The sequence below is a fragment of the Narcine bancroftii genome, chromosome 3, assembly GCF_036971445.1.
Source record: "Narcine bancroftii isolate sNarBan1 chromosome 3, sNarBan1.hap1, whole genome shotgun sequence".
Lineage (NCBI taxonomy): Eukaryota > Metazoa > Chordata > Chondrichthyes > Torpediniformes > Narcinidae > Narcine > Narcine bancroftii.
Window position 1 is genome coordinate 154,967,796 of NC_091471.1, and position 20,680 is coordinate 154,988,475.

The 20,680-nt window shown below is 39.2% G+C and overlaps 1 protein-coding gene across 8 annotated transcripts in view; it reads right to left on the bottom strand.

Moving 5' to 3' along the window:
- Positions 1-20,680, bottom strand: part of LOC138757713 (septin-11) — a 116,895-nt gene that overhangs the window by 13,698 nt on the left and 82,517 nt on the right. For 2 of the 8 annotated variants that reach the window (XM_069925460.1, XM_069925457.1), the window contains exon 9: positions 17,209-17,387. In XM_069925460.1, coding sequence (XP_069781561.1) covers positions 17,209-17,387 — 179 coding nt within the window. Of the gene's footprint in view, positions 1-4,961; positions 5,015-14,177; positions 14,197-15,999; positions 16,243-17,208; positions 17,388-20,680 lie in introns of those variants that run through there. The other 6 variants (XM_069925459.1, XM_069925461.1, XM_069925456.1 and 3 more) reach the window with 6 other exon arrangements.

Sequence of the window (20,680 nt, forward strand, 5' to 3'; positions counted from 1 at the left end):
AAATTTTTAATAACTCCATTGGAGCCTCGATCTCCATGAGCCTGCAGTATTTTAATCGACTTTGTAATCTAATCCAAAGTGAGTGAGGCATCCAGTTCCTTAGGCCAATGACCGGAGTTGTTAGATTGTTAAGAAACTGGTTCATTTTGGTGTTGTCAGAAGTGTATTTGAATTTGTAGAGTGACAAGAAGGAGGATTTAAAGGGAGCATTGATTTTTGTCATTTCATTTGGGATATCAGTCTTGATGCAGCCTGAGGCCTGCCAATAGTCAGTTTGCCTTTTCATTATGCTCATAACGTGTGCCCCAAGTTTGTATTAATAACCACCTGTGTAGCTGATACAAGATCAAATTCTGCTTGTAAATCAAGATGCTGCTTGTATAATTCTGGGGATGAACAAACTGTGTTAGCATTGATCCATTTCATTAATAGTGGATGTTAGTTCATTGATCCTGGCAGTATTTAATGAAGTTGAGTATGAAATAAATTATTTAACCCCCCTCCTCAAATAATACTTAAGTGACCCCCAGAGTAGAGAATAGGAGATTGACTCTTTTTGATTGTGAGAGGAAATCACTGATCGTCTGATATGTTTTTCGTCTGCCAGAAGAGAATTAAGTCTCCAGCACAGTGGGTTAATGGGATGATTGGGTAGTAATATGAATTGTGAACTTTGAAAAAGAATGATAATTTTTTGGTTGAGGGATTGTGAAATCTCCAAGGGTCAAACAACCAAACAACCCTGCCTGTAACATCAAGTCAGAAAACAATCTGGCCATGGTGAATCGGGAAATGCTGCAGGATTAGATCCGTCTCCATAACATCATTTAAATTCCCCCACCCCCCCCAAATTATCATGTGGGTACCTAATGAGGGAAGCCTTCTTAATAGCATATTAGCAAATGAGATGCCATCGAAGTTGGGTGCAGACATGCACCTGTTTCTGCAGCTTACCTGCATGATGACATATCTACTACCCTTGTCTGCTATCACATTAGATGGTACAAAATTTTTATTTATCAGCTACCCCTCGTGATTTAGAGTTGAAATTGAAATGAAAACCCTGCCTTATCCATGGTAATGTAAAGGTGAGTCTCCTGCAAAAATACTATAGCAGATTTTAAACAATTCAGATGGGAGAAAATATTTGATCTTTTGATAGAGCTTCCCATTCCTCTGATATTCCAAATGACAGATGTCCTCTCAACAGGACTCCTCTGATTCATTGGATTATACATTTAGATTTTGTGGGCTATACAGCCCTAATTGAGAATGTGCCAAGTGTTCTCCCCTAACCCCCTCCCAAACATTTCTGCATACACGCCCACATACTTCTACACTCTAAGACTAAGCCATGGGGACAACACTTTACATTCATGTGGTCCAAACATCATTGCCCCTAAACGTCAAGGACTCAGAGAATTATCTTGTTAGGGAATGGAATAGGGCAGGTGACAGAAGTGTGCAATGGTGAGAATTTTCGATCCAGTGATCATGGGTCATTAGCTTTAACTTAAATATAGAAAGAGGTTGAAGGTCTTCGAGTGGGGGAAGGCTAGATTTGAAGAAATGAGAAGGGATTTGCAGAAAATTATTTGGGCTGATTTTTTTTCTGGAAAGGATGTAGAAGAGATTTTGAGGATATTTAAAGAAGTATTGAGAGTACAGGATCTTTACGTGCCAGTCAGATCGAAAGGCAAGGCCAAAAGCTTTTCTGGAAAAATTAGGAAGTTGGTTTGGGATAAGAGGGGAGCATTTACTAAATTTAAGCAAAAAATGGGTAAGATGTATGATTATTACATAGATTGCAGAAAAAAGGAAATTAGAAAGGCAAAAAGAAGGATGAGTTGTCAATAGCTGATAAGGTCAAAGTGAATCCTAAGGGTTTTTACAGATATGTGAATAGTAAAAGGAGGGTTAAGGATAGAATAGGACCGCTGGAAAATGAGAGCAGTGAACTGTGTGAGGAACCTTATCAGATGGGAGAGATATTAAATGATTTTTTTCTCATCTGTGTTCACGAAGGAAAAGGACATTGGAATATGTGAGATAAGTGAGGCAAATAGCTTAGTTATAGAAAAGATAGGGATTAGTAAAGAGAGGGTTTTTGAGCTGCTAGGGTTAGTAGGATAAGTCTCCTGGTCCTGATGGGATTTTCCCCAGGACGTTAAGGGAGATCAGGGAGCAAATAGCAGAGGCACTGTCAGTGATTTTTCAACGATCACTGGAGAAGGGTGTGGGGCTGCGGGATTGGAGGGTTGCTAATGTAGTTCCGTTGTTTTAAAAAAGGCACGAGTTGTCGGCCAAGTAATTATAGGCCTGTAAGCTTGACTTTGGTGGTAGGGAAAGTTATGGAGGGTATTCTCAGAGATAGTGTGTATAAATATCTAGATAAGCAGGGATTGATCAGGAGCACCCAGCATGGGTGTGTGAAGGGGAAGTCATGTTTGATGAACCTTGTTGAATTTTAGAAGAAGTGACAAGAAAGGTGGATGAAGGTAGGGCAGTTGTAGTCTATCTGTATTTTAGTAAAGCTTTTGATAAGGTTCCATATGAAAGATTAGTAAGGAAGGTTCAGTCACTAGGGATTAATAGAGAAATAGTAAGATGGGTTCAGAGGTGGCTGGAGGAGAGACAGCAGAAGGTCATGGTGGACAAATGTCTGTCAGGTTGGAAGCCTATGATGAGCGGAGTACCTCAAGGATTGGTGCTAGGTCCCCTGTTGTTCATAATTTATATTAACGATTTGGATGATGGGGTGGTTAACTGAGTAAGTAAATACGCAGACAACACAAAAATAGGGGGAGTGGTGGATAGTAAGGAAGGTTTTCAGGGATTACAGAGGGATTTGGTTTGTCTGAAGAGTTGGGCTGAAGGATGGCAGATGGAATTTAATGTAGAGAAGTGTGAGGTGCTTCATTTTGGTAAAAATAATCAAAATAGGACATATGTAGTAAAGGGGAGGACACTGGGGAATGCACATAAACAAAGATCTTGAAGTTTTGGTGCAGCATTCCTTGAAGGTGGATTCCCATGATGACAGGGTGGTTAAGAAGGCATTTGGTATGTTAGCCTTCATAAATCATAACATAGAGTATAGGAGCTGGGAAGTGATGCTGCGACTGTTTAAGACATTGGTAAGGACAGGTTTAGAGTATTGTGTTCAGTTCTGGTCTCCAAATTATAGGAAGGATATAGATAAGGTGGAGAGAAGATTTACAAGGATGTTGCCTGGCTTAAAATACCTAGAGTACAGAGAAAGATTGAAGAGGTTAGGACTTTATTCACTGGAATGTAGATGGTTGAGAGGGGATTTGATAGAGGTATTTAAAATTATGAAAGGAATAGATAGACTAGAAGCAAGTAGATTCTTTCCCCTGAGAGCAGGGGAGGTTGAAACAAGAGGACACAAGTTGAGAGTAAGGGGGCAAAATTTTAGGAGAAACATTAGAGGATGCTTCTTCACTCAGAGAGTGGTGGCTGAATGGAATAATCTTCCGGAGGAAATAGTTGAGGCAGAGTCAATTCTTTCATTTAAGAGGAGGCTGGATATATAAATGGATAAGAGGGTGTTGGAGGGTTATGGGCGGAGAATAGGTGGGGGGGGGATCTAGCAGAGTTGTTTGAGTGAACCGGTGTGGACTTGAAGGGCCAAGATTGGCCTGTTTCCATGCCATAAACTGTAATATGGTTATATAGAAAAGAAACATAACCATCCTCCCATGAATTTTGAATTACATTTACAGGCACATGCAAGGTACTCCGGTCAGCCCAATAAATCTGCATATAAATTTAAGAGTAGTAATTCTGTATTATACAAGTCTTGGAATTCCTCCTTAACAATCTTAACAAGTTTGGTAACTACAGATGAAGATAAGAATGCCCAACAAGTGGCAACACCCCATTGCACTCACACTTTAATCAGTTGTTTTTCAGCATCAATATATACTCCTGCTTCTTCAGCCAAGAGTAAATCCTTCACCTGTCGCCATAAGTGACCCATAGTCAGGCTGGGTAGATTAACCTGTATCGTACCCTCTCCAGGGTACACAGTTCCCGTCTAATGTTGTTGAACACCACCCAGGCTCAGGGCACTTTCACAGTAATATCTAGGCAAACTGAGATAGTCATCCCCTTCTGTTTTACTTCACGGTGTTCTCTACCTCTGAGTAGAACATCCACGCAATCACAGTAATAGTAAAGTCTGGCCACTAGAGCCCATGCCCAGTCCCCTGGCCCTGGTTTTGGCTGTAAGGTTCCGTGTGCTCGGTCCACCATGGCTCTTTATTCAGTCCCGAATGCCTCTTCTAATAAAGCTGATACTGCATTTGTACTCATGCTGGCGGTTCTTCGAGAACCCCCATAATCCTCATGTTATTTCTCCGGGACCTCACTTCCAAATCCTCACATCTCTTTCCAGCTTTATCATATTGGCAATGAGAATTTAAATTTTCTTTTGCATTGAGCAGATATCATTCGTACACCCCGACATTGAAATTTCTTTAACAGTAACTCAATAGTATTTTAAATTTTTCCCAGTTTTGTGTCTGTGGATACTTTTTCGGCCACAAATTGCATTTTTAGTCTGTAGCACTGACTTAAGGGCAGCCAGTTTTTTTTCAATATATATTCTTATCTCCATTTTAATGGAGATTTACTAAGTTCTGTCAGCATTGCTAGATTTTGCCACTGGAAATCAGTTACCTCTTCTTCCTGGTCTGAGAGTGAGCTGCCCGGGGAGACAGGAGAAGCTGATGGTTCAGTCTGCTGGGTAGGTCTCTGGGGCTGCTACATGCTGTCTCGACTTTTAGCCTTCCTGTTAGGCATTGCAAGACTTCAAAATCCATCCCCATTATTTCAAAGTGTTGCTAACTATGAACCAATGGTAGGCCACTGTCTGAATTACTGTTAAATAATGCTTTATTAATAAATTCTCAGGAGCTCTGTAGGTTGTGACTTACTCCATCAGTCGCTCTCCAGCATCCTCAATGTTTTTATTTATCGTTCGAGTGAGCTGATTTTATCAGGCAACAGAGTGGAAGCAACAAAAAAATAATCAGTCAAGCAACTATAACGAAGTACATTTTAAAATAATTTCAGTAGTCTAGAATTGTTGGTTATAACAAGGAACATGATTGGTCAAATGAAAATTAAGTTGACACAAATTATCTACAATTTGTTCCCATTCCAAATTATAAATTACTATTTTCAAGACCTTAAAGATTGCTTTTTAGTTACTTTGGAAACCCAAAACCACCAAATGGTCCCAAAGGACAACAGGATTATGAAAGGATTTTAAACTTCATCTGCTTTAAGTGTAGTTGATCAATTAGGAAATCAGGAGAAAAGTAAGGACAATAACAAGTACAAATGGAGCAGTTACAAGACAATGCAAGAGAATTTAGTCTCAAGTTGGACAGACAGACACACTTAAAAACAAAACAAAAGGAAATTGATGTTTGTTACATGGGGGGGGGGGGTGGGGGGCAGGCATGCGCATGCATTTGTGTGTGCATCCATGCGTGTATGTCCGCGTGTGTGTATTTTTCAAATAGGCAAATGATTTGTCCTGAAGTGTATCTGCTCTCTGATGTGGGAAGATAGTTCTTCAGAGGAAGAGTACAATGGAAATAAAAATCAAGCAACTCAAGAGCAGGGGGGGGTTGGAGGGGAGCTTTAAAGCTGCCTCACAAGGAGAATGGCATTATTATCAGAACTCCTCAAACTATTAGGGGTGGTGAAACTTGTGAACTGAGAGGATTTCTTGATGATTATTGATCAAGACCACAGAAAAGTTTTGGAATGAATGTCACATGCGAAGTCAGCGCACAAGGTGGAAATGCATGGCATTATTGAAAGGTTAGCACGGATGGCAGTCTCTTCAATCTGAGGCGCCTGCAAGCTCACACCAAGACACAAGAGAAACTTGTCCGTGAACTACTCTTTGCAGATGATGCCGCTTTAGTTGCCCATTCAGAGCCAGCTCTTCAGCGCTTGACGTCCTGCTTTGCGGAAACTGCCAAAATGTTTGGCCTGGAAGTCAGCCTGAAGAAAACTGAGGTCCTCCATCAGCCAGCTCCCCACCATGACTACCAGCCCCCCCACATCTCCATCGGGCACACAAAACTCAAAACGGTCAACCAGTTTACCTATCTCGGCTGCACCATTTCATCAGATGCAAGGATCGACAATGAGATAGACAACAGACTCGCCAAGGCAAATAGCGCCTTTGGAAGACTACACAAAAGAGTCTGGAAAAACAACCAACTGAAAAACCTCACAAAGATAAGCGTATACAGAGCCGTTGTCATACCCACACTCCTGTTCGGCTCCGAATCATGGGTCCTCTACCGGCACCACCTACGGCTCCTAGAACGCTTCCACCAGCGTTGTCTCCGCTCCATCCTCAACATCCATTGGAGCGCTCACACCCCTAACGTCGAGGTACTCGAGATGGCAGAGGTCGACAGCATCGAGTCCACGCTGCTGAAGATCCAGCCGCGCTGGATGGGTCACGTCTCCAGAATGGAGGACCATCGCCTTCCCAAGATCGTATTATATGGCGAGCTCTCCACTGGCCACCGTGACAGAGGTGCACCAAAGAAAAGGTACAAGGACTGCCTAAAGAAATCTCTTGGTGCCTGCCACATTGACCACCGCCAGTGGGCTGATAACGCCTCAAACCGTGCATCTTGGCGCCTCACAGTTTGGCGGGCAGCAGCCTCCTTTGAAGAAGACCGCAGAGCCCACCTCACTGACAAAAGGCAAAGGAGGAAAAACCCAACACCCAACCCCAACCAACCAATTTTCCCTTGCAACCGCTGCAATCGTGTCTGCCTGTCCCGCATCGGACTGGTCAGCCACAAACGAGCCTGCAGCTGACGTGGACTTTTTACCCCCTCCATAAATCTTCGTCCGCGAAGCCAAGCCAAAAGAAGAAAGAAAAAGAAAGAAAGATTGAAAGGTTAATGAACTGACTCAGAAGCTTGTTCCATCAAAATCAAAGAACAAATGTGCTGCAAATTGTAATTATCATGGCTTATCCAGGGTTGGTGTTGGGATCTCCGCTAGTTACGTTAAACATCAATGATTCACAAGTGATTACATAGACAGAATTGTCAGAATTTGTTAATGGCACCACACGGTGGGGAGGTGTGGGCTGTGGCCAATCAAGGGCAGAGTGATGAGGTACAAAGGGTTCAAGATGAACTGGGAGGCTGAGATGAGAATAAAAATTACTTTCAAATATCAATGAGAGAGATGAATGAATCCAGGGTGGCATTCCATGTAATGGAACACAAACATTCTAGGAATGTGAAAATTAGTGTCGATGGTATCATGGTAGATAGAGCAGTTCCAGCAAACAGTGTACAGTTCTGCTTACCATATTATAGTAAGGATATTTCAGCATTAAAAGTGCAAGAAATACTAGCCTGGTACCTGGCAATAAGAAACTGTAAATACTTCATATAAAAGGACAGAGAAGGTATATAAATGAAATATTAAAATTCTTCAAGAATATTGATCAGTTTAACCTTTTAAAACTGCTTCCTATTATCTGAGAATTGGCAGAGCTGACATTCTAAAAGGGCAAACGTGAATGTCTAGATCAAAAGGGAGTGTCAAGTAGGGCAAATGAATTTGAAGACTCCAGAAACTGAGAGCAAGATAGACATTTTGCAAAATAACTGAGCATTTTAAGCATGATTTTAAAAAATAAATCTCAGCAATCTGTTTTTCAATTCCAAGACAGATGAAGCAACATTGTGCTTTCAAGTCTCATCGTATTATTCCTACAAGTGATCCAAAACCAATTTTATGCACCATATGGCATAAAGTGAGCAAGTTAAAAGATTCAAGTGTACACTGCAAACTAATCTATATGGAGATGTTCTAAGGTGTAGACAAATGGGAACATGCAACAGATCACACTCAAAAATTCTGCTACTTGAATGCGGTGCAAGACATATAATTTTAACATATAATTCTCAATCATTAATGCTAATAATGAAGTAAAAGGCAAATAGTGAAATAACTAAAAAAACAAGTGTGACTGTTTAAGTCACAAAAAGATAATACTTCATTGTTGAACCTGTTAAACATACATAGCTAGAGAATCACCCACGGTTCCAGCATACCATTCTTCATGCATTCTTACTCCACCATACTCATGATACAAAATACCATTTTCTCCATCACAGACCTCTGGTGTGAACTCTATGAAACATTGCATTGTGTTACTGAATAAACAAAGAATGCCTTAAGAATGGTAAGCACACAAATTATTATTCATTCTGTCTTAATGTCACTAGCTATAAATCTTGGCAAAAAGCAATAACACCTAAAAAATTTCAACATTATTTAAACATACAGCATGGTAACAAGCCCTTTTGGCCCATGAGCTACTCAATTAACCAGCAACACCAGTACTATTTTTTTGAAGGGTGGGAAGAAATTAGAGCCCCTCGGAGGAAACCCACACAGACACAGGGAGAATGTACAAACTCTTTACAGACAGCATGGGATTCGAACCCTAGTCACTGGTGCTGTAACAGCGTTGCACCAACCAATACGCCAACCATGCTGCCCCTCAACAATATATTCCAGGTTTCATACTAGTAAACCCTAAAGTTTTTCTCGAATAATTTCAAAATGTGCTGCTGGCAGTTATGAGCAACATTTCAATGTTTAATAATCTTCATTTTTTTAAAAAAATTCATGATGGGGATATTTTACACTACCATATATACTCGTGTAATAGTCGAGTTTTGGGAACCAATTTTTTTGGATCAAATTTGAGGGGGGTGGAAATCAACTTTTACACAGATAATACCTTTGACTGCTGTAAATACTTGCTTTGTTCAAGGCATTAGGAGCTCGGGTGGCCGGGACTGAGTGGTAAGTCTGCATATGGGGCGTAGGGAGCTCAGATTGCTGGGCGGCTGAGGGGAGGATCTGTAGCTGGGGCGTCAGGAGCTCTGGTGGGTGGGCAACCAAGGCGAGGGTTTGCTGTTGAAAGCTTGAATGGTTGGGCGATCAGGGCTAAAAATGGGTAGGGGGAGGTCGCCTTTTACATGGTAAATGGAAAATACAGGATTTTTGGGTCAAAAATAGGGAGGGGGGGGTTTGACTTTTACACTAATATATAAGGTATATCACAAACATTTTGTTTCACCATTTTAAAAGTTTCAATATTACTATCAACACTGCCATCATCCAAAAACAAAGTATTTATAAAAAAACCTCCAAACACAGCAAATATATTACCACAAACTGCAGCTGTACATGTGCATTCTTCTTTCCACAAAATTATCAGCATGGCAAGAACATGGGATATGCAAAACTCTGCCACATAATCTTTCTATTTCGATTAATGTTCTTCACTATCACTTAACTAATAAAGTTTGGAAATTCATACTTAGATGTCATCTGCCCACTCTCTCACAAATATTTTTCAACCTCTCTCAAGTTTTTCTTGTCATCTAATTTGTGTTGAATAATAATTTTTTAATACTGCATTAAAACCAATTTGATTCTGTAAAGATAAGCAATTCATACTAGAAATAAGCCTCAACTCCAGTAACTTGCAAAACATTAATTTGACAACCTTATTTCTATATCAATTCAAAACAAGTCCAAATATAACAACTACTGTCTGCAAACTTCAAAAGTCTGCAGAAAAGGAAGATCAAACACACATGGAATATGTCACCCTAACAAAATAATCACAATGACTTGTCTTCTGTTAACACATATAGTAAAACAACAGTCACAAGAGATTTTTGATAATATTCATCAGAAGTTCAAATTATGGTAATTTAAAAACAGGGTAGAGAAGTAGAATGGAGAAGACCATTTTTGTTGGGAGACAAAACAGATATACTGAACTAATTCTTTTCAACGTCCATCAAAAGACATCAAATTTAACACGGGCATTAGAATACTGAAGAGAGAAATTATTTTAAAGAATTTGGGTGTTTTGAATGTATAATGATCACAAAGGCACTTATACATTAAGCAGCTAAAAGATTAAACTCCCAAACATCCCCTTAGATATTTATTCTCTCTTACAGGAAACACTGCTTAAATAATATCATTGCGAGTTGAATATCAATCAAGAAATGAAATGGAAGCACTTTTGCAAGTTAACTTCTTTCAGGTTTCAAAGCCACTAGAATCTTGATCGCTGTAGCTGGATTAAGACTCTTTTGTATTACTAAACTAATAGTTAATTTTGTAACTGTTGCACTTTCATCTTGTAATCTTACCCAGTCCAATGCTAGTTTTTTTTTAAATGCTGACCTCTTTCAAGTCTTCCTTCTAGCCCTAATTTGCATTAGTACTTTCCATTTCTAGGTCAGGACAATTAAACACTTGAATAAATACAAAGAGATCTCAAACCATTACAACTCCATAAAAAGTCTGACAAATCTCTTTACTCTTATTAGTTTTTAACATGTACTGCAATAACCTTGGGTGTCATCTTAAGATAAAGGAGGCATTTGCTAAACCCTCAAAGGGTTTGCAGAATTATAGTTAGCTTTATGATGGGTTTTACTCGGGAGTGTGGATATAAGATCAATAACCTGAAATTGCTGTAACACAAGTTGATCCCCATGTATTCAATCTGAGAGCTCAACTGTTTTCATATTTGGATGATGGAGTAGTTACGCATCAGGAAACCTAGAGGAGGAGGTATCACAAGTATGAGAGGCTCTGCAAGTAGTGGGAGCATGAATTTTACTAAGTGAAGCGAAAGAGCAGGGAAGATCGTGATAAATGAGAGTTTAAGTGTGGTGAAATAGATGTTTTCACTCTGCTTTCTTTTCTTTTAAAAATATTTTTATTGATGTTTACATTATGCACAATTGAACAGTACAGTTCTATGTTGCATCATAAGATTCAAAAGAAGAGGGGGAAAAAAACCAAAAAGCGTTATAATTCAAAACCCCTATGACTAAGCAAGGTTAAAAGCTGACATGTAGGAATCAAGTGACAACAACCTGGAGATAGGCAGCACTGCCCCAAAGCTTCAGAACAACCCTAATTCTTTAGATTATGATGGGCCCCATGTCTTTTGGAAGTTAATATTTGACTCTTTAATAGCATAGCTAATTTTTTCTAAACTTAAACAAGAATTATCACTTAACCATTGTGTATGTGTAGGTAGAGTACTGTCTTTCCATTTAATCAAAATTGCATGTCTGGCTATCAAATCTCTGCTTCCTAAGGTGAGGAACTACAAGTTGTGGCACAGTGAAAAGATTTCAGATGTCTGTGTGCACAAATCACACTGAAAGATATTGGACAACTATATTTTTTTCCCCAAAAGAACTTTGATATTTACATTTTAGGCTCCTTGAGATAAAGAAATTTATGTTTCAAGTGCGGAGCACTATGACTAGTCTTCCATGTGTAGTCTTGCATTCATTTCTGGGCCTTCATCACAGCTGGAATGAGGATAATCCATAAACTAAATTTCCATTGCCTTGGACATCATTATCACTCAGTGTTAGTTTTAATATAACCAGAAAGTATTTGCCAAAGTTAACACTTCACCATGATTGCATTCATCCTAAAGAATTAAAAACAAATACTTGAATCTACTATCCCAAAGTACTTCTGCAGTACAATGAGGAAGATAAAAAATTGGTAAAGGTTTTAGAATAATGTTTTATAATAGATGTTAGACATTTCACTTTGTGATCCTTGGAACTAACACTGTGAAAAACTATGAGTGTAGCAATGGCTAATGAATTAAAAAGCTGAATTAAAGCTTGTGATTTTTTAAAATGTGATAGGACAGAAGAAAGAGGAGGACGTGCTTGCTGTCTTAATGCAAGGGTTGATGAATCCCAGGGCTTGACAATATATTCCCTTACACCTTGAGGGAACTGTGCGTAGTTTTGGTCACCTAACTACAGAAAAAATATCAATAAGTTAGATAGAGTGCAGTGAAAATTTACTAGGATATTTCCTAGTCTTCAGGAACTGAGTCACAGGGAAGGTTTAACAGGTTAGGACTTTATTCCCTGGAGCGTAGAAAAATGAGGAAAGATTTAAAATTACGAGGGGGGGGATAGACAGAGTAAATGTAAGTAGGCTCTTCCCACTGAGGGTAGATGAAATACAAACCAGAGGGCACTGGTTAAGAGTGAAAGGGGAAAGGTTTAGAGGGACTTCTGAGAGAGAATGGAATGAGCTGCCAACTGAAGTGGTGAATGTGGGCTCAATTTTAACATTTAGGAAGAATTTGCACAGGTAGTATGGACGGTGCAGATCAGTGGAAAAATGGTTCAGCACAGATTAGAAGATCCAAAGGGGCCCGATTCCATGCTATAATGTTCTATTGTTCTAAAAACTAGTCACATGACAGGAATTATTTGATGATCTGCATAAAAGAATAAGATGGAGAGAACTTTGGACTGATTTAGAAGTGTGCTGAACTCAAAAACTGAGAAGATGTGCTCTTACCAGGGAGTAAGTGAATTATTTTGTTTTCTCTTGAAAATAATTTCTTTCCTGGATTAATTGAGCAGACTCTGCTTCAAGCTAATGTATTGGCTGTGGTGTCCACAACCACAAACACTTGAAGCTGCCTGGAACAGTAGAATATTGCAAAGTGTTTGTTATAGTCATGCGGCGTGAAAACAGGTCCTTCGGCCCATCTTGCCCATACTGACCAAAATGCCCCACCCACCTGTCTACATTGGCCCACATCCCTTTAAACTTATCCTATCCTTGTATCTGTCCAATTATTTCCAGCAGTACCTGCCTCAACCACGTCCTTCGGCAGGCCATTCCATACATCCAGCATCCCTTGTGCAAAAAATAAAATTACCCCTCAGGTTTTATTAACCTTAAACCTATGTACTCTGGTTACTGACTCCCTTACTCTGGGCAAAAGAGTCTGGGTTCACCTGATCTATTCCTCTCATGGTGTTGTACATTTCTATGAGATCACCCCTCATTCTTAAGCCCTCCTAGCCTGCTCAATCTCCCTCTATAGCTCAGGCCCCTTGGAAATCTATGGTGCTGACAAGAGTTGCTCCTTGCACCATCTTCAACTTGACAACTTGTAGCATGGTGACAAAAACTGAACACAATACTCCAAATTGGGCCTCACCCACAACTTGTGCAACTGCAACATGACTTCCCAATGTCTGAATTAGAATTCTGAATGATGAATTCCAATGTGCTAAAAGCCTTTTTGACCACCCTATCTACCTGTGATACTATGTACCTGTACTGTTCGATCTCTCTGCTCTACAACACTGCCCAGATCCCTACCATTCATTCTATAGCTTCTATCCACATTAGATTTTCTAAAATGCAACATCTCACAAATCTTAGTATTAAGCACCATTAACCATTCCTCTTCCCAACCAATCAAGATCCTGCTGCAATCTTTGGCAACTATCTTCACTATCTACAATGCCACACACTTTAGTGTCATATGCAAACTTGCTAATCATGCCATGTACCTTAATCTAAATTAATGACACGGATGACAAATAACCATGGGTCCAGCACCGAACCCTATGGGCACACCACTTGTCACAGACTTCTAGTATGAAAATCAACCTTTCACCATCCTCCTCTACTTTCTACCACGGTTAATTTTCTATCCATTCTGCTGTCTTACCCTTGATTCCCATGTGATCTAAGCTTCCAGAGCATCCTACCGTTCTTGTTACTAATTGTGCAATAAAACAATTGTCTTAAACATGTTAACATATCAGAACCATATTGATACAAATCTGTATTTTTAACCAATTTCACAGCCACTGGTGGAATGCAAGCTCGCAGAAATAACAATGTGATATCTATTAGATAATTGACATTTTGGTGAATGTTGAGCAATGAACAGACAACTGGAGAAAGCTTCCGTGTTTGACTATGAGTAATACCAGGGATCTTCTCTATCCACTTGACAGCACTTCTCTGCTCATTGACTCACCTGACAATGCAGTACACTACAATGGGACCTCAGGACAAGAAAGCTAAAGCAGCAAATGTGGAATCTGAACCAACCACTTGATAAATTAAAACCAAACACTGCAGAAATATAAAAAGAGGAAGTTGTGGATCAGCTTCCTGTTTTCATAATAGTGAAATGTCACAAGTGTGCTCACCTTAATTCTGACAATAACATTATAACCAATGCAGTTGATGTTAATCATCTCTGTTCTTCACCTATTTTGATAAGAAACACAACAAAATATACACGTATTCATTTGTTCTAGTCCTCTTCCAAAAATGGAGCAACATGACATGTAATGGAACGGCATCTCCAATCTAGACCTTCTCTGATATCCATATATGTTTCAGTTCTACATTGGATGAAACCTTATAATTGAAGAGAACTAATGAATTGAATGATCACATACTTGGCTTTGCAACACCCAGTGCCATACTTGGGGACTGCACATATCCAGTGGCCCCTCAGAGATATAGAAACATTCCAATAACAGGTTTGTGAAAAGCAAGTTCAAATGGCAAGACAACCAAGGCTACTCCTGTAAATAATAAAACAGCATTTCTGCAGCACCGGTGTTACAAACCTACAGAATGATGTTCATCCCAGGCCCCCAAGAATTCTACACATTGGCTACATTGGTTCAGGCCAATACAATTAAAAAAGGCAAATTGGTCATTGTGTGTATCCCCTTGTGGCTTTCATTCAGCTACCAAATTTGAACATTTATCCCATTTAGAGTAGGAGAAGAAAATAAAAATTAAACTAATATCATGAGTTACCATTTTAGTAAAATGGGATATCACTGTAAAGGATAGTTCAGAGAGGAAGGACTGAATGGTCACAGTTAACATTTAACAATTCACACAAGCACCAAGCACAACACAAGTCACAGCTCAGCGATTGGAAGAACTAAAGGAAGGTTTGTCATAGACTGTTCCAGAATTCAATACATTTGGAAGACATTGTGATTTTACAAGGGAGAACCATGCTGACGGCTGGAGAGGAAATAGCTTTTGCAAAGCAGCTCTTGTGGCCAGCCATTTTTGTGGAATTAAGAGCAAAGCATGCACTGTGAATCACTGTGCCACCGCTTAGTTCGAGTCCTGTCTACAAAAAGACGAGGAGTGTAAGGACCACAGCTCATGTGGATGGACATTTCTTCAAAGGCAATGCAAGAAGAATTTGTGAGTCTATCGCAGCCACAACCCCAGTCTTCCCATCAGTTCCACATAGGGCATCAAATTTCAAAGGGCTACGCTTCAATATTGAATTTAAAAGACTGAATTTTGAAGTTACTTTCTAGATTTCGGCCTGGACACGGACACTGACACACCCACTAGAACACCTGCACATAGTTGGGGATAGATTTAGTGTTAAGGATAGTTTAAAAGATAAGACTATAGTTTAAGAGTTAGAAATAAAATTAGTGTTTTAAAATTAAACACTGTCTGGTTCATTGTCTATTGCTGCTCACTGCACATGGTTTGTAACACTAAAAACTAATAAAATAATTGTATAATTAAGCCAACATAGAAGTTAATGAATTAAAATACTACACAAATTCAATGGTACTCTCAGTAAATCCATTGCAAATTTCAGGATTGGACAATCATTTTGATGATCCAGTAATTTTGCACTACCTCAGTAGTTGTTGCTCTCTCCAATCTTTCCATTATTCACTGAACTACATTTTCACACTTATAAATGGTATAAATTATGGGGTTGATTACTGGGCTGACTGGTAGCCTGTAATTTCTTGGAGAATCTTTGCATTACTTAAATCCTTTCAAACTATTTTTAAATGTCACTTGCAAAGGCCTTTTGGCAAAAGTGATCCACAAAAGATCATTAGATGGGATCTATGAGCTAAAGCATTTTGCCTCAGTGCATGACAGGTTAGTGAGACCTGGAAGTCTATTTCTATGATACTTCATGCCCAAACAAGCATGATTGTTTCAACAGCATGGGCAGAGAACACAAGCTGCAGCACAGAATGATCAGGATCCACTTTTATTCAACTGTGTATTTCAGTAGTCTATTTTACAAGAGAATTTGAAAGTTGCAAGCAGGTTGCTAATTTGCTTTGAATGAATTTGTACTATCACACCAAAAAAAACCAAAGAGCCTTGTTTTGTAGGAATTCAAACAGAAGTTCTGGCCTTGTATCTGGAGACTCAAACGCTAACATATTGAGAAAAACCACTCCAAGTCAATTTCACCAGGCTTATGTCCCAGAATCACTTGGATAATCTTCTGGTGATCTAAGTTTATAAAAAGAATTTTGAGAACAAATATCACAGAGTATATATATATATATATATATATATATATATATATATATATATAATATATTTACAACACAGTAACAGGCTATTTTGGCCCTTCTAGTCTGCACCAAACTAAGTACTCTCTAGTCCCGCCTACCTGCACCTTGCCCATAACTCTGTTCCCCTCCTATCCATATACCTATTCAATTTTTCCTTAAATAACAAAATGGACCCTGCTGCCACTACTTCTCCCGGAAGCTCATTCCACACAGCCACCACTCTCTGAGTAAAGAAGTTCCCCCTCATGTTACTTCTAAACTTTTGCCCTCATGACCTCTTGTTTCAATTTCTCCTACCTTCAAAGGAAAAATCCTATCCACATCAACTCTATCTATCCCCCTCATAATCGTAAATAAAATCATGCAGTGTCATAAGACCAGCAATTGTTACCTTTCAGACATCTCAACATATGGAGTAAAAATTAATTCCACCATTTACTTTACAGCAAATTACTCAAACTTAATTCTCAGTTCTTTAGAATGACCCAAACCTTTTTTAGAAGGAAACAGCACACAACTCAATATTTGCAATAAGTTCACTATCTCTCCAGCTCCTGTTAAGATGTTGGATATTTATCAGTTAGAAATTAACTTTATTTTTGCATAGCAACTTCAAGGAAGTTAATCCAGACAGGGACAATTTTTAGGAGATCTGGCCTATTCTCATCTAACAAGGAGTAATCAAAAGACAGCATCTATTTGGGGGGGGAAGGGTTAATATAACTTTCTCACGAGTAAACAAACATTACCGATGCAAACCATGTGATAGGCAAGTTTTGCTTTGCTTCGACCCCCACCCTCACCAGTGCCTTGCTCTTGAACTTTAAAATCTGTGCAGGCAATCTTTGTAGCAAGGGGAAAACATAAAACAAGTTTACAAATACAATGAGAATTTACATACTTTTTCTTGTCCTTTTTGGTTGTCTGGGAAGCTTGCTGAGCCTGTGATTGAAGCAATTGAGTTGCTGCTTTTCTTTTGTTGAAAGCATTCATTTCATCCTCCAGATCCTTCTTCTTATCCTCAAGTTTCTTCTTCTCCTCCTGATGAGTCTTCTTCAGGTGATCAAACTTCTCATGAAGCTGTGCACAATAATTAAATCACATGGTTCAAATGCAAATCTGTCTCACAGCGAAATGAATGACCATTCACAAGACAGTTATCAGAAATGCATAAACAAGAAATGGACTGAGATTAAATGTGAAGTGATGTTGACCAGCAATCCAAACAAAATCTCATTCAGCGAAAACTCTAACCAAAGTTAAAATGCAGTGCAGGCTACCGCAGCATTAAAAACCAGATATAACGTCAAAACTTAAATGAATCACTTGTGCCTTTAAGGGAACAAACCCCACCATCACTCTCTCATGGGACCAATATGTGATAAGCTTTCAATATTCTGAGCCCATGTTCAATAAACTTAACTGTGCCAGATTGATCATGCATTTTTTTTTAAAAGATGATTTTCCAGCTAAAGGGCTATAAGATTGATTTTGAGCTGGTGATTCCAAAGGGAACTGCTGTGTGCAGGTCAGTTCCATCCCAACTTCCATGACATCCCTTTGCAATGTGGAAGTCAGAAACAATTTGATCCCTGTAATCTTACATTTCCATTCCACTACTGTGCTACCTCAATTCTAGAAATGGAGCACAAATATCCCAGATGGAGGGGGCCAGATTCACTCTGTATCAGATCCTCAGTGGCATAAAGAGCCCATCTCCTTTCAATTGAATGGTATTGCTAAGTTTCATCAAAATTGCAATTTTAAAAAATTCAGTGTTTTTAGTTGAAAATGTTTTAGACAAACCTACAGGTTCAAGTCTATGTTACTGAATCTCCATAAACACCACGAGGATGGCAGAGCTGCAGATGGTAGAGGTGCTGCTTCACAGCTCCAACAATCCCAACCTCCAGCATTGACTCTGTGGAGTTTGTACTCCGACAACATGGCTTTCCTCTCAATATTCCATTTTTATAGAACAGTACAGCACAACAGGCTTTTCAGCTGACTATGTCTGTGCTAAGCATAATGGCCAAATTAAACTCTTTGCACATGGTGGATGTCTCTCTATTCCCTGTATATACTATCATACCTGCTTCCACCATTACTCCTGACACCCACCACTCTGCATAAACAAAAAACTTGTCAGTGCATCTTATTTAACCTTTCCCATCCTCACCTTAAATGCATGTTTTCTAGTATCCTTTCAAAAATATTCTGACTGTCTACCCTATCAATACCACACATAATTTCATAAACATTATCAAGTTTCCCTTCAGCCTCCCACACTGCAGATTAAATAACCCAAGTTTTTTCAACCACTCCCCATAGCTCATGCTCTCTAATCTTCTCTGCATCCTTTCCACTTTATCTATATCCTTTCTATAATTCTAGGCAACATCCTGGTAAACTTTTTCTGCACCCTTTCTAAGCCTCCACATCCTTCCTGCAACTGGGCGACCAGAATTGGACACAATATTCCAAGTGTGGCCTAATTAAAGTTTTGCACTTTAAGTGACTTTCTTACTCTTATATTCAATGCAATGACCAATGAAGAAAGTATGCCTCCTCTACTTCTGTAGCCCCTTTCAAGGACCTATGGATACCCCCACCCCACCGATCCATCTGCATATTAACGTTTTTAAGAGCCCTATCAACTATGAATGTTCCCCATAGATTTGACCACTCAAAGTGCAACACCTCACACCTTTTGACCAGATCAAACTCCATCTGATATTTCACCTCCCATATTTGAAGCCCATCTCTATATTTTTGTATTTTTTGATAATCTTCTACATTAATGGAGTTGTGGACAATGTTTGTGTCATTGCAAACTTACTAACCCACCCACCTTTTACATACACATGTACTAACATTAAGGATTCCAACACCATTCTCTGCAGAATACCACTGGTCACAGACTCCCAGGCAGTATAAACCTTTCCATCACTACTCCGTCTTTCTTAGGCCAGTCAATTCCAAATCCAAACCACACATCACTGTGGATCCCATTCATTTGTACTTCTTTATCAGCCTATGAGGGGCTTCATTACCTTACTAATGTCCATAAAGACAACAACCACTAGCCAACCCTCATCAAACATTCATCACCCCCTCAAAAAAAATGAATAAAATTTGTATGATATGCCTGTCCTGCACAAAGCCATGCTGACTATCTCAAATCTGACCATAACTTTCTGAAAGTTCATGGATCCTATCCCTAAGAATTGTCTTCAATAGCTTCCCTACCATTAATTGGTCAATAATTTCCTGGATTATTTCCATATCCCCACTTAAACAAAAGAACAAAATTCGAGAGGTTCTCGAGTCCTCCAGAACCTTTTCTGTGGCTAGATGATTTATGATTAACAACCTGGAATATATCCCCATCAGATCCTGTGGATTTATCCACTATAATGCTCTTCAAGAAGAAAACAGAATAATCTATTCTTGATCTCAAAATGTCCTAAAACATTAGTATTTTTCACACTATCCACCATACTCTTTGCCTTGGAGAGTAACATTGCAATGTACTCATTTAGTACCTTATCCACTTCTTCTCACTCCAAAGCACAAATTCCCTCCTTGGTTCTCAAAAGTTGAATAATCTCAAACTAAGTATAAAATGATTTGGGATTCTCTTTAATCTTACTTGTCAAGGACATTTCAAGGCTTATTTTGGCCTTCCTATAGCCCTGTTTAAACTCTTTACTGCAATTTTTACCTTGAACTTCCTTTCCTGGTCCTGGACTTAATTTGCTGAACATAAGGCAACACCCTTGACAAGTCTGGACTGACCTGAACATAGCTGCTCCCAATTAACACCCCTCTCACACCTCCAGCTCCTGTCCAACAATTTCGTAATTTTCCCTCGGTCAATTTAGTGCTCTTCCACAAGATCCAGGATTATCCTCATTCACAACTATCTTGAAACTCCCTCTATGACAATTCTGTTGCTTTTATACCTTCCCATAATCTGTCTATACAAGTTTTCCTCTAATTTCCAATAACAATTGAGAGGCCCATTGTATAGCCTTATCGGAGTGATCGCACCTTTTCTATTTTTGATTTCTTCCCATACAACCTCAGCAGATCAGCCTCCATTTCTTCCTCTCTGAGTGCAGTTGTGACTCTCTCCCTGATTAATAATTTAACAATTCCACCTCATTCTATCTCATTTAAAGCATCAAAACCCAGGAACATCAAGTTCTGTCTCTCTTGCAGCCAAGACTCCGTAATGGCCACAACATCATAATTCAATGTATTAATTCAGGCCTTCCCCAGAATATCCCCTGTATTTAAATAACCACGCCTCAATCCACACATCCTCTGTCCATCCTAACAGAGTTTCTTGCCATAACATCTACTGTACC